At 40.2% G+C, this 14,958-nt stretch overlaps 1 protein-coding gene across 1 annotated transcript in view; it reads left to right on the top strand.

Moving 5' to 3' along the window:
- The first annotated feature begins 365 nt into the window (after positions 1-365).
- LOC140242213 (zinc finger MYM-type protein 4-like) overlaps positions 366-14,958 on the top strand; it is a 28,884-nt gene continuing 14,291 nt past the window's right edge. Inside the window, exons 1-9 of the mRNA XM_072321956.1 lie at positions 366-556; positions 2,204-4,529; positions 4,933-5,115; positions 6,154-6,462; positions 7,160-7,315; positions 8,254-8,444; positions 11,153-11,289; positions 12,385-12,824; positions 13,543-13,642. Of these exons, the coding sequence (XP_072178057.1) occupies positions 2,208-4,529; positions 4,933-5,115; positions 6,154-6,462; positions 7,160-7,315; positions 8,254-8,444; positions 11,153-11,289; positions 12,385-12,824; positions 13,543-13,642 (3,838 nt within the window). The 5' untranslated portion in view covers positions 366-556; positions 2,204-2,207. The remainder of the gene's footprint in view (positions 557-2,203; positions 4,530-4,932; positions 5,116-6,153; positions 6,463-7,159; positions 7,316-8,253; positions 8,445-11,152; positions 11,290-12,384; positions 12,825-13,542; positions 13,643-14,958) is intronic.

Below are 14,958 nucleotides of genomic sequence, written 5' to 3'. Positions count from 1 at the left end.
CCCCTCACAAAGAGGGAATAGCACTCACACTACACCGTCTGCAGCATGTTACGTACAAATCATGTACTGAATACCACAGAGCTTGGTACAGTACGTACGTACGCACGTCCCCTAGGCCCATGCAGGCAAATCAGCGTCCCTTTTTGTATGCGCGTATAACCGTATACGAAGATACGAAGTATCCTTTGCTGTCTGAGCGAGAAGTGTGCGTGCCGCGCTCAGGCTTTGTTTGTCTATAAGGCATTTTTGTTTCATTCAGGTACAAAGTGCGTGTGTGGCGTACAGAAAGGATTCAAGACTACAATTAAAAGAACGGAAGATAGAGAAATATTCCTTATTTCACAGAGTTGCAGCGTGAGTGACACCTGAGCTCGAACTGAATTGTTGCCGGAGTTGGAAACGATTGCGCACACACCACACACAGTCCCACTCCATTGGTATGGCGTGAGTGCAGTGGACGCAATGAAACCCGATCGTCAGAAACTGACACTGTCAGGAAAAACGCTTCGGCTTTTCGCACTCGCTGTCTGAATGGGACGTTAGTTGTGTGCAACACGTAAGTCAACGCGATATCATCATTTTGGCTGGTCCAACAATGTATTCTCGAAACAGAATTATCGGTTTTTTTTTTTTAGTTGAGGACATATGCTGTGTTCTGTGCTGTTCCATGGTGCGTGCGTGAGGCCGTAGCCGTAGCGTAGCTAGCTCGTAGCGCCGTAGCTGAATGTACGATGCGCGTCAAAGGAAGACAAGGTGGGTTTCGCGAGGGCTAGGCTATCTGCGCGACCAGCAAGCCCGAACGCCCGAACTGTGTGAAGGGGCGCCCCGGGCCCGGGCTTAGGGCTGGGCCTAGGCTAGACAGCCCCATCGCTGTACAGAACTTGAGTCACGGCGTCTGGTCGGGCTATTCTAACTCTGCTCTGGTTAGGTAGCGCCAGACTAACGTGTTAATATGGTTTTGGTTAGGCCTTTACATGTTACTCTCAACATAAGAAGTTGGTGACGAAATGAAAAATTGCTAGATAATTAATTGTACTATTTAAACTTGTAAACTAGACACTGAGGCAAGTGTAGTTGTTGGATATTTAGACTTGGACTTAATAATTATTGAGGTTTGTTTTTTTTGTATGTGTGTGTGTGTGTATCCATCAACATGACCGTACATAGTATTAGTGTTATAGGTATCTTTCTATCTGAATGAAAAAAAAAAATATGCAAGAATTGTTTAAATTCTGAAATCTAAATGATGTGTAAGATAGTCAAGAATAGTTTCAGTGTTCAGAAATCTGCAAAGCTCTGTGTTTTTTTAGTGGGAATATAGGGAGTGCTGATTGTCGTAATTTGATGTGAAACTGATGACTGTGACAAGGTTCTGTGGTCTGACAGTGCCTTATCAGTTGAGCATAAAAAACTATATAGATCTACCTGAATGTCAAACACAAATTATGGCCAATAATTCAAGGTGACGACTTGCATTGGACACCAAGAGCATTTGACCGAAGGATTGGTCTGTATCTTGTCGTCGGGGATATGTTCCGAGGAGACTGTACGTCTCGTCAAAAAAAAAAAAAAAAAAAAAAAAAATGATTTTAAAAAAATCCTCCGGACAGACAGTTCTTTTTCTGTCTACAAGAGCTTGTACTTGTACGTTTGAACAGCATTCTGAATATTGAAATGGAATGAATTCATGTTTTGAATAGTTCTGTGAAACCTGCTTGTTTATGAAAGTTTATTTTTCTGTCATCATTGGTGTGATTGCAAAAATGTGTCTTATAGGCAGAATACTTCAAATTTTAGCAGCGTTGAAGTTTTCATTTGTTTCATGTGTCTAATGACTTTCATACACCAAATGCACTGCATGTTATCTCCAACAAATCCTTATCTTTCAAAGAAGGAAACCAGTAATACAATTTTTTTCATTCCATCACTGGTAATTGATAGCAAATTCATGCACACACAACTTGCCTTAAAAGTCCCAGTTTGCATTATATTTGTGAAATATATGGCATTGTTTATATGGTGAATTGGGTATAACTATATTATGAAATCTGAACATTGACTGCCAATGGTTGATTTTCTTCCAAATATCACTCCCCTTAATTATGCAATGTACAAGCATAGGACCCTTTTTCTTCATCAAAACCAACAACAGCACAAAGGCAAACTACAATGAAAGATTTTATGACTTAATTGATGTTTACAGGAACATGGAGGGACAGTCCACCAGTGGAGGACAGCAGGCAGTGCTAGAGGAAAGCGTTGATGAAGCTCAGTCATCTTCGACATCATTACGTAATGATGGGAATGGCTGTCCTGCTGACACAGAGGAAGGAGAGAAAAAAGAGGATAGTGTTTTGGAGGAGGAGGGGAAGACAGTTGAGGAAGTTGATAACGAAGATGACTTACTAAAGACCGATGGCGAGTCAGCAGCAGAGGAAGATGCTGATATGGAGGAGGACATGATGGGATCACAAGATGATGCTTCTCCTGATGAGGAACCAAGACAAACGAACCCAGTTGAGGAAGTTGGCAATGAGGTTGACTTGCTAAAGACTGATGAGGAGGTTGCAGTGGAGGAAGATGCTGTTATGGAGGACACAATGGGATCACAAGATGGTGCTTCTGTTGATAAGGAGCCAAGACAAACCAACCCAGTTGAGGAAGTTGGCAATAAGGACGACTTGGTAAAGACTGATGAGGAGGCAGCAGCCGAGCAAGATGCTGTTATGGAGAAAGACACAATGGGGTCACAAGATGGTGCTTCTGTTGATGAGGAGCCAAGACAAACCAACCCAGCTGAGGAGACATCGGAGATGTCGGGAGGAGAATGGTTGGAAGATCTCCAGGATGAGACGAGCACAGCCGGAAATCAAGACAGTGGTGGTCAGCCAGATGCCTACACTGAGCCTGAGTCGACATGTGAGGGATTTAGAGAAGAAGCGCCAGAGACTGGTGAGGCCCCAGCTGGAATGACCTCGAGGAATCAAGGTTCTGATGAAGGTGAGTGGATGGAGTGTGATACAGCCAATGACTCTGCTATAGACTCCGTGCAGGCCCAGCAGGGGGAGGAGGATGTTGAGGAGGAGGAGGAGAGACAACCTGCAGAGCACTCCCAAGATGATGATGTGATTGGAAACAGACCCTTTGGATCAGATGGACTACATTCTGATGAGCCTATCACTGAGCCCATCACTGAGCCCATGAATTCAGAACTTGTTGACAAGCAGCCTGTGAGTGAGACAGCTGAGGACTTCCAGGAATTGGGTAACCTGCCAGCAGCAGCAGTAACAACAGTATCAGAGATTGAAAGTGTTCAGGATCAAACTGCACATGAGGGAGCACATTCTAGTGTTGAGGACTCCCAGGGGAGCATTGTTATGCAGGAGGGTACCTCAGAAACAGACGGAACCACTTTTTCAGCTGGAGTCCCATATAGTAACAACATCAAGAAGGCTCAAGAGGTATTAGATAGTTTAGAAACACAAGAAAGAAATGTGGGTGAAAGTCAAAATACTCTGCCAGAAGGGGTAGAGTATATGCACACTGAAGAATGTGGCTCGGACAGTGAATATTTTGTCCCCCAAATTCAAGAAGTGGTTTCACTGGGAAATCTTCCAATGGATGAAAGCAATTCAGGAGATGTAGACATCTCCTGTAATTATGGCTTTGAGAACTCAGAGATGGACACAGGTGGTCCTGAAATTATTGCTGTTGAAGGAAGTGATCTTCAAAATTCCACTGATGTTGCTGAAGGGATGGAAACATCCACATGCAGCATCACAGATGAGCAGAACCTGGAAACACCAGTTTTACAGCAGGGAGGAGAGAGAGGGAACGCTGTGTCGGTGCATTTGCAATCTGCGTGCATATCAGACAATGACCCAAAAGCACCAATGCAGGACGTTGCTGCCGAGCCCATCATAATTTCTGTCGGAGAGGTGGAGACAGTGGATGCACTAACAGCGCAATCCAATGTAGGTGCCTCTGATTCTGGTGTTGAAAGAGCTGCAGGCACTGAAGAAACTCATGGTGAGCTAGTTGGAAATAGTGGCATTACACCTGAACTTACTGCACCGGCAGAGTATTCTTCTTCTACTTCTTATGACGCTGCCATGTCTCAAACAGGGGATGCTCCAAGTGATCCCTCTGCCCGTGATTCTGCTGCTGTTGACCCATCAGCTGCTGAAAGTCTTGTTTCAAGCATCCAGTCCGACGATCTTGCAATCAAGAGGGAGATGTTAGATGATGTGCTGGGAGACTCATCAGGTACAGATACGCCTCGTCCCACCTCATCGCATACTGATACACCCCATCCTGACCATGAAGTAGATGTGAAACCCAATCTAGAAGAGCTAGACAAGGTAGTGCAGCAGGCAAGTAGCAAGGATTCCCCTGTGGATGGACCCGAGGCCGTGGCAATGCAGGGAAAACAGGCAGAGAGTCGACGCAACAAAGGGAGCAGTATTACCAGTATAGTTGGCAGGCTTTTCAAGACAAAACAGGAGGAAGAGGCGAGAAAGAAAATGGAGGTAAGAATTCTTCAGCATTCTTCTGCAAGTCTTGTACAATCATACTTAATATGCACTGTCAGCTCTGCATTTAGAGAAGTTTCATAAAAAGTCATATCAAAAAGCTCAGTGTAAATTCTCTAATCCAAATATTAAAAATGTGTAGCAATCATATATTGTGCATAGGATATTGCCAAAGGCAGCCTATTCACCAGTCCTAATATATTTGACCTGTGCAGCATTTAAAGTTTTTCAAACTTGTGGAAAAAGTGGCCCAGAGTGCAAGAGGTCCATTATTAAAAAGCAAACATGCATTCCACTCAACCTTTTCTCATCCCAGGGTGAAATTATTAATTGTCCATGAAACTGTGGCACACAAGCCATATTCACATGTCACAATTTTCAACTTTTCTGTCCTCCCTAGTGTTCTCCCGAGGAAAGCCATGACCAGCCTGGGAGCGACCAAATTGCAAATGTTCCCATCAAGATCTCGGGCGTCAAGTCCTTGGCACCCGCCAATTTGGCGTCAGCCCGGCAACAGAGGCAGGAGAAGCGACAGGCGTCAATGGACTTCGTCATTTCTAACGTCACATCACTGGCAACCGGGGTAAGTTGGATACAAGCGGGGATTCCCACCATGAGGAGCAATCCTTGAACCATCAGTGTTCTCCCTGTTAGTTTTTGATTAAGAGTCCTTCCAAGCAGAACATTTTTTATTTGTACCTTCTCCCTTCTACAGTAGACTCCTGTTTATTACGAAGTCCTCGGGACCAGCAATTTTCGTTGGTTATACTGAAATTTCATTATAACTGAACAAATAAACGATTAAGAACAAAGAGCAGATAATGTTGCTGCCTGAATTTTTACTTCGTTGTAACAGGAATTTTGTTATAACCATGTTTGTTATGACAGGAGTGCACTGTATTCTTGCAGCTCTCTCATTCACTCTCATCCCTCAACACTCCCCTCATTGTACAGTCCTCCCTCCCAACTGTGCCTCACCTGGCCCTCTGTCACTCTGCTACACTGCCACTGTGCTTCTGAATCACACCATAAGCAACTAACATAAATATAGAAAGAAATAGAACTTGCAACCAAAGTAGATCTGTGCCCCGTTGCATAGAAGTTACTGTTGTGGTAACTTTGCCATCCAATGGTAACTACCTTGGAAACAATACTCAACAGCCAATCAAAATCAAGAATTCCATGGTAGTTACCATTGGATGGCAACGTTACCACAACAGTAACTTTTATGCAATGGGGCCCAGATTTCACAGTAAACAGATAAGATAATGCCACTTCTGTTCAAGGGAAAAGCCGTTTCTGTTTGATAATCCTCAGATGCATACTATTACTACAATAATGATTTTCATATATATATATACTGTATTTCATATATATGCTAATGATTTTCATATATATATTTTCATATATATATATATATATATATAATTCAAGGGAAAAGCCATTTCTGTTTGATAATCCTCAGATGCATGCTATTACTACACTAATGATTTTCATATATATATATATATATATATATATATATATATATATATATATATATATATTTATATTACATCTATTTCCCCGTATGATATATCTTTATGTTTGTGAATTTTTTTGCAACGACAATCTATCTCAGGTCGAAAAGTGCAGCAAGTGTGAGAAAGAGATCAAGCCCGACGAGACTTCCTACATGTGGCAGAGCGAGAAGTTCTGCTGCTTCCCTTGCCTGGAGGAGAAGCGGGAGGTGTCCTCCAAGACGATAAACTGCGACTCGTGCTCCGCCGTGATCCACCCCCGCGCCCGTCACGCCTTCTTCCGCAAGGGCGAAAGGGAGCTGCGGGAGTTCTGCTCGGCGGACTGCATGGAAAAGTCGGAGAAGTCGCCAAAGATGTGCCCGGGATGCGGCAAGGATGTGGCGAACCAGGCCAACTCTATCCTTGCTCAGGTGAAGGCACCTCCTCTGCTTGCTGACTTTCTGCTCCTACTGCCTTGTGTTACATGAAAATGAACCTTACACAGAGGGAGAGAGAAAAAAAAAATCGTAGACCAGTTTTGTAATTGCAGTGATCACCACAACAAAGACCCATGTAACAATGACACATAAAAAGTGATAGAAATGGAAAAAAATGAAATGAGACTTATGAACTATTCCAGTATTGCATCGTAAGATGAAATAACAAATGCACAACAAGTTTGTTGTTTACTCTCATTTGCATTTGATTTGATATGTTCTTTCATATAGTTGGCTCTCGGATGTATGAATAGTTTGATTTTTTTTGTTTGATGAGATTGTAGGGATTTTTGATCGAAAGGTTTGCTACATGACCTTACACCACTGAAGATATGAATTTTAATAATGCAGAAATTAATAGGGCTTGTCAAGGTGCTTGCTGGATGTGGTAGTCCTCAAATCATCTTAAAACACTTTGCAAAGAAAAGCGATTAATATCAAATAACGAAGTAGGGGCTGAATGACGATTGAGAATTTGAAGAGAATTGCTGTGTCCGTCCCACTCTTTCAAGAAACAACAGTGCGAATATGTGCACAGTACCAGTGTGTGGAAGATATTGCGAACAGAGTTTTATGTCGGCATTTAATAAAGCTGTCACCCTCTGTTCTTATTCTGCGTGTGTACGTGAAGGTCGGGCCAGAGGGAGAATTCTTCGAGTTTTGCAAGCAGGAGTGCGTGAACAGCTACGAGGAAAGCATCGTCAATGATGAGAACAAGGAGCCGGAGATTTCCTTCGTCAAAAGGTTTTCAAAAGCATGCTGTTCGGAGTGCGGCCTCATTGAGATGGTGAGTGGGTTGATCATTCAAGTTCTACTTTGCAAAAATTCCCATACTGTAAGTTTGCAGCATAACTGCCTCTCCTAACCCATCTGCCCTACAGCATCACATTCCCCCCCCCCAAAAAAAAAAAAAGTAATCAAACAAATTTTATCAAGTAACTGTTCAGTCTTAATAGCTTTAGACTTGTGCTCTTTACCATTTAATGTAAGTATATGGATCAAGTTCTTTGCCGTTTTGAAGTGTGCATGTCTCTTTTGCAGCCGTGAACGATCAGATTCCTTTCATAAAAGCGGATACCGTCAACCTTGCTTAAGTCGACCTCGCAGAAGTTGAATAATTGCCTGAGTCAAAGTCTTTTCAGGTCCTCTTCTCTTTGTATTCTATTGATTTTAATCCCTCATAAGTGGAATTTGTTCGAAGTTGAAGCTATTCAGTCCAAATAGATTCCACTTAGGCAAGGTTGACTGTATATTGTAGGTAATTCCAACCTTTACTTAGAATGATAAAACCAGTAGCTCTTTTATGATGGAGGAGGAATAAAATAATGCTCTAGATTTCCAGTGAATTTTATTCAGATCCTGAAAAATTTCCAACCATTATTCTTGGTACAAAAGGGGGAGTGTATTCTCAAATGACATGGTGTTTGTTTTTCATTTTTGTTTTTAAAAACTCTTTGAGATGTATTTTTATAAGATATCATTTACGCCATTAAGAGACATTATTCTTCAACCATGCAAAATTTGGGGATGTTTGCAAAAGGGATATATGACTTTTCAAACTTTAGGGAACATCTGTTCTCATGGCAGCCTCTGTCTTTAGAATCCCGTAGTCTGGATGGATCTCTTTATCTGTCTTTCTCGTGCACTCTTTTTTTTTTTTTTTTAATTAATTTCTTCTTCTTTTTTAGTTGTCTTGATTACATTGTATGGCTCTTTCCCATGAAGGTCCGCTATGAATTCTGCTACCGGGAGAAGACCCGGGCCTACTGCTCAGAGGCTTGCTTCGACGCATTCCGGATGAAGCACAACATTAAGATCCGGCGCTGCGCCGAGTGCAACTGCATGTGCTTCAGTGACACAAGCAACGGACTGGTTGTTGCTACGGGCAAACAGACTCGCTACTTCTGCACCCAGAAGTGAGTTTCTCTCACTCCCATGCGTCATTTGTATTATATTGGATGGCAATGAATGGGATACAAGGGAATATTGCCAGAGTTAGGGCCAGTATTGCAGAAATCAAAGATGAGTGCAATATTGTTATTATTCATTCAACCAGGTAAAGAATAAAGGATATCCATACGAATTACAAACATGAAACAAAAACAAGAATGAACATTACAAAGGGGTACACTGTACTGTTCATGTAACACAAAATGAAAGATAAATAACCTAACGAGTGCAGTATTCCTGGGTATTTCATAAATTAATTAAAGCCATCCAATATTAACTATTATCATCTATAATCATGTAGGGAAAGCATAAACTGTAAAAGTACTGTACTTCCACTGCTCTTTGAAGTCGACTCTGCACTGAAAAAGGAGCGACTCGTACAAACTAGTTTGCTACATACACTAGCAACCAGCGAGATATTTGCACTCTTGCGAATTGTAACAAGAGTTCGCACACTTAGTACAGTAAAAAGCTTTTGTGCACTCAGCTCGCGCTCATTGGCCTATGCCTTTCGTTCAGTACAGTCTCGTATTGCTCAGTGAAAATCGAGCATACAGAATACATGTTTTTGATGCACTGCTAAAACATCCTATATAGATGATGATTGTTATTATTGTAGAGGTGGTATAATCTAATTGTTGGATGGGTGATAATGCATTTAAAGTAGATTTTTTTTTTTTCAAGTTTAGTAAGATCATAGTTTCTGTCATCTGAATGGTATATCTATGGGGAAACAACATTTCCGGAGGGGGAAACATTGCCTGAATCTAACAGAAATGTTGCATTGTTACTTTTGTTTTGGTAGGGGCAGTCAATTTGTTAAAGAAATAAGTGACTAATCAACTAGCTCAAGTTTAATTTTAATACAGTTGCTGGTAAAGGAATTTTCTATGTGGTGTGTAAGCACTATTTACATAAACATTAGTCCCATGTATAACATTTGAAGTAGTCAACTTGGAGACATGTTCAAAGCCATTCATGAGAAACAGCTCAGCAAATGAGTTGGAGACTACAAGCCATAGTGTTGCCATCAAATTTATATCTGTGCTTAATATATACCACAGTCTAGCACAACCAGGTCTGGTACACATGCTAGGTTACAAAATATAAGTACTCTTGTAACAGATCAGCTTTGTTCTTTGTCTAACCTTGTGTAGGGATTCATAGCAGTTGACCGTTCAAATCTGTGATGCAGGTTGTAGCTTCGGGCCTTCGGCTGCGGTTTGCACACTGGAATATGATAATGTCACAGTGCCAGCATTTTTCTTTGCTTGGCTGTGCATATATATGAAATATGGGTGTTTAAATCGAGAAATAAGATATATACAAAGCACCTTGTGTTCAAGAGCTTGCACATGACTTTGTTTACAGTATGGTAAATACGCTATGTGCTGTAGATTATGAGGTGATTTTATTTTTTTGTGAATTTTGTGAGTCATCTGATATTCACAAAGTTGAAAAAACATGCCACAATATTGCCTGTATTTACAATAATGCTCCAATATTGCCACTGTTTTCTTTCATGCTATGAATGTTACTCACAAAAGATACAGCATATTCAGTACAAATCAACCTGGGCTATAAGGCCACCACTTTACAGATCTCTCTCTTATCCGGACATGGACTAGCACACTACTATATTTGTATTACCACTGCAAACTTTTCCAAGAGTACAAAACAGTGATTCTCTTACAAATACTAAGAAATGATAAAGTTTTAACCAAACTGTCAACCACTATGGTAAAAGGTATACTTGCACCAGCCAAAATGCTATCGCTAGAAGGTACAAAGACCAAGATGAAAGTCAATTACCACTCATATTCCGTTTTGTTCCTACATTATTTGAATTATAAAACATCCAAACATCATTCTTTAGTACAGTGACACAACATCTGCTCACTGTAAAAATTGCTGCGGTTTTATTTTCTTCCAAGGATTTGGGTTAGGGTTAGGGGTGTGATAGGGTTTTAGGTTTGGGTTGATATGAGGATAAGGATTAGGGTTAGGGTTATGTTTTTGGGTAGAATTTATGTTTGGCTTAGCATGCAGATATTTCATAGGAGTAACTGTCACTGGAGCAATTGTCATGGAACACAACTTGCTTAGAATTGTCTTGCCAAGCATCTCCCAGTGATATCACTTATGTGGGTTGCCATCGATCCCAGTGAGTTAGTATAAGTGAGTGAGAAGGTAGATTCATGAGCAGTGAGCCGAGGACTGCTTGACCTTAAAGGGACTGTACAGTACTGGTTGTGGTGAGGATTCAACTTGTAACATTTTGCTAGATACTTAGAAACCACTCTATGAAATATTAAAGAGCATTATTCTAAGGGGAATCAAAAGTTTATTTGAAGAAAATCAGTTTTCAAATGACTGAGATATCTAAAAACAAGGTAATACAAAGAGATCCTAATAAAAGTTGTGGCATGTCAATTTCATTCGGATTGCTTTTTTGGATATCCCGGCCATTTGAAGGTCAATTTTCATCAAATAAATGTTGAATTCTTCTTGAAATTACATGCTCTTTCATAATTCATAAGAGGTTTCTCATTTTCTCGCAAAAAAAAAAAAATGTTATAAGCTTGATTCCTCACCTCAACCAGTACTGTACACTCCCTTTAAATCCAATAACCACTGACAAACTTCACTTGCTCACTCTCCCCCCTCCCCCCAGGTGTAAAACAGCCGGGCTGAAGCCATGCTCAAACTGCTCCGTCTTGCAGCCTTGGAAGGACATGCTGCGGAGGGAGCCTAATTCTTGGGAGTTCTTATGTTCTCAATCCTGCCTGGACCAGCATAAGAAGAAAAAAGGTGGGGACCGGTATCACTGTGCCCCTTTCAGGAATCAATGTGTCCCTAAATCCATTGAATGTCAGAAAACACATTTCTTACGCTTGGAACTCTATCTTTCTATTTAACATGTCACAATCCGTTGTTTTGTGTTTCATTTGGTGGAGTGAAAATTAGTTTCATTTGAGCCCTTGTTAGTTCATGTTTACTTTTTTTGTTTCTTTTGAGCATGTTCAAAATCTTATTAATTTTATTCCTTCATCTTCTTAATTTCTGAATTTAAGACTGATTTGTAAATTATGTGATAGACATTCATGTTTCTCTTTCAGGTCAAATTTCTGTAAATTGCTTTTTGATTTTTTTTTTTTTTTTTGTGTGTGTGCATAATTAATGAATTAAATTAGTTCCATTTGATCATTGTTCAATACCAAATATGCAGAAAAGTTTAGAGTTGCCAATGTAATGATGACCAGGTGATAATTTCTGTTGCAAATTTGCCCTAGGATGTGATGGGTTAACACCACCTGTCTTATCTTTCTAACATCTACCCTTGACTTGGCTTGAATTAAAGGAAAATTAAATTGAACTATGTATTTGTATATATATATATATATATATATATATATATATATATATATATATATATATATATATGTGTGTGTGTGTGTGTGTGTGTGTGTGTGTGTTTGTGTGCAGTGCAGGAAATCAGTGACATTAGTAGAAGACATTGGTGAAATATGAGGATAATTGGCCAATCCATTCAAAAGTTGGGAATTTTAACCCGTTGAGGACGAGTCCCAAGTATACTCGGGCAAGTGTCTATGGGAAATGTGTGTTGTAGCAAAATCAAACCGTCCTCAATGGGTTACAAAGTTTTGGTGCAGCCATCGCTGGATGAGCGGACTACAACACTTTTTAACGACATGTATGGACAGTGATGTAAATAAAATATTAAGAAAATTCAAGATATTTTCACTTCTGTAGCATAATGACAGAGCATTTGACCTATCTATTCAGTCAGCAGGAGAATGATATTACCCTTAGTACACATGCCAGTACCAAGTCCATAGAAATTGTAAGAATTCTCAAAAACTATGTTCATGTGCAATTGCCCAGACATTCCACCGATGCAGCCACTGCAGCCTGTGACACAAGTAAGTTCCAATACCAACTCCAGCCGCCCAAGGTCTCCACCGAACCTTCGCTCGCGTACAGCGACCACTGCTTCCTCTACAGACACATCCACACCGCAGCAGCAGATGTCTCAACTCCAGTCACAGGGCAAGAAGGTCCAGTGTGACCACTGCGGCAAGCAGCAGAAGCCGCTCTACCACCTGACGATGAGCGACCACACCCTGCGCAACTTCTGCTGCTACAACTGCGTCATCAGCTACCAGGGCAAATTCAACGTGCCGCCGGTCACGCTCCCCCAGGAGACCCTGCTCCTGCGATGCCACCAGTGCCAGCGTGGATTCAACTCACGCCCGTTCGTTCTGGACTACGAAGACAAGACCTCGCTGTTCTGCGGGAAGAAGTGCATAGAAGACTTCAAGAGAGTAAGCAGAGATGCCCGCTGTTACTTTTTTTCAGTATTTTGTATTCTTGTTTTCTTGTGTTTTGTTTTGGCCCAAAATTCTGCAGGTTTTGTGGAAAATAGTTGTGGTTAGTAATTTACTCCACATGTCTATTGCAGGCTAAAAAATACTGTTTGTCCACCCAAAATCCACCATGTCAGCCGTCATGAGTAAAGCGATGTTGTTTACAAGTTTAGCATCCCTGGGTGAGGGAGCATACACTGCTTCTATAGCTCTCTCCTCATAGCATCCAAATCACATGCCAGCAGTATTTTTCTCTTTTTCCTTACCCGAGTCATGTTCAATTCAGATTGAAATTGACAGTCACTGGCAGTGCAATTTCAAACTTTGATTGTGTGCAGTGTTTCGACAACAACAAAGATTATTTTGCTTTCCTTTTTTAAAGGACTTTCTTGCTTAGTAGAGGTCACCAACAAAAGCAATACTTCTGAAAGCTCCTTCCATATCTTTTTAAAGTTGTCAGATGTTTGTATTTCCTCACAAAACACAGCCCTCAGCATGAAAACAGTTAATAAAGAAAACAGAAAACCTCATCTGTAAATACTTATGGCACCCTTTCTCCTGTTGAGTGTCTTCTCACTACTGTGTTCTGTATTACTGAGAATTGAGAGGCATTATATGTTTTATTTACATTTTAGATGTTTTCCTTTTCATTTACATCTTTCTTTTTTGTGTGCAGACAAAGTGTGTGTCTATGATATGTGACCAGTGCCACCAGGACAAGATCCTGTATGAGGAGACATACTTTTGCGGTGAAGCGAGATCCTTTTGTAGTGAAGGTATGGCAAACTATTCTTCAAACTCAATTTACATGACATTAAAGCATATGGATATACATGTATATACTGTAAACATGGAATATATTTCATGGTGTGAGATTTTTTTTGAAAGATTTGGGCTTGATTTAGCTATGCATGTGAAAATAAACCCAATATGTATAATACATATTATTAAAGGACAAGTTCAACTTCATATACATGTGGATTGAGTGAAGGCAACAATATTAGTAGAACACATCAGTGAAATTTGGGGAAAATCCGACAATCCGTTCAAAAGCTATGAATTTTTAAAATATCTGTGCAATCACTGCTGGAAGAGAAGACTACTACAGTGTATGATGTCACATGCGTACAACGATATAAGGAAAACAAAAAGAGAATTTAACAAAACTTGACTTTTTGAATAAAGTGCACATTTCTTCCACTTGTTACTGACTTATGGTAGGGGTAATATCATTTCCCCTGACTTCTGAAAGAGAGAAGTCGAGTGTTCATTTATTATGTGAGAAAAGTGAAAATATCTTGAATTTTCTTTATACTTTCTTTACATAGTTGTACTCATATGACATCACAAACTATAGTAGTCTTCTCATCCAGCCGTGACTGAGCAGAAACTTCAAAAATTCATAACTTTTGAACGGATTGTCCGATTTTCCTCAAACTCTCATTGATGTGTTCTACTAAAATTGCTGCATTCACTCAACCCACATGTCTATGAGGGTGAACTTGTCCTTTAAACATTAGAATATGTACAAAAATACTCTCATAAACAAGTCGTGGCAACGTCTTCTGAAACTGGCCCAGCTCAAAATATCAAATGTTTGAAAGATTCTACTTTTACTGGATGTAATTCCGAAACTGCTCCTCACTTATGCATGAGCTGAATGAGTGTATACAGTAGTTGCAGGGCCTGGGTCGGGTTGGCAACTTTTTATGTAATATCACTGATCTGAAAGCTGCCACCGTCTTTCTTTACCTTTACATACAGGTGACTTGTGTTATAACAAAGTCCTCATGACTGGCGGTTTTCTGTCGCTATATCCAAACTTTGTTGCAATTGAACAGCAAAGTATTATAAAGATATATGAATAATAATTTTGGGACCTCAATTTTTGTTTGCTGTAACAAGTATTTCGTTATGAATAGTTATGACAATAGTTATGACAATTGATACTCTACAAATTATGTATAAAATTGCACACAAGTTTTGTCCGAAATATTTGCTTGATATGTTTCAATTTAAAGTTTTCAGCTATAACGTAAGGAATTCATCGTTAAATTTTGTGTTACCTTTGATTAAGACTTGTTTCATACAT

Source organism: Diadema setosum, chromosome 19 (genome assembly GCF_964275005.1).
Source record: "Diadema setosum chromosome 19, eeDiaSeto1, whole genome shotgun sequence".
Classification (NCBI taxonomy): Eukaryota; Metazoa; Echinodermata; class Echinoidea; order Diadematoida; family Diadematidae; genus Diadema; species Diadema setosum.
The sequence above is the reverse complement of the archived record's forward strand: the minus strand, read 5'-3'. Positions and strand labels throughout refer to the sequence as shown.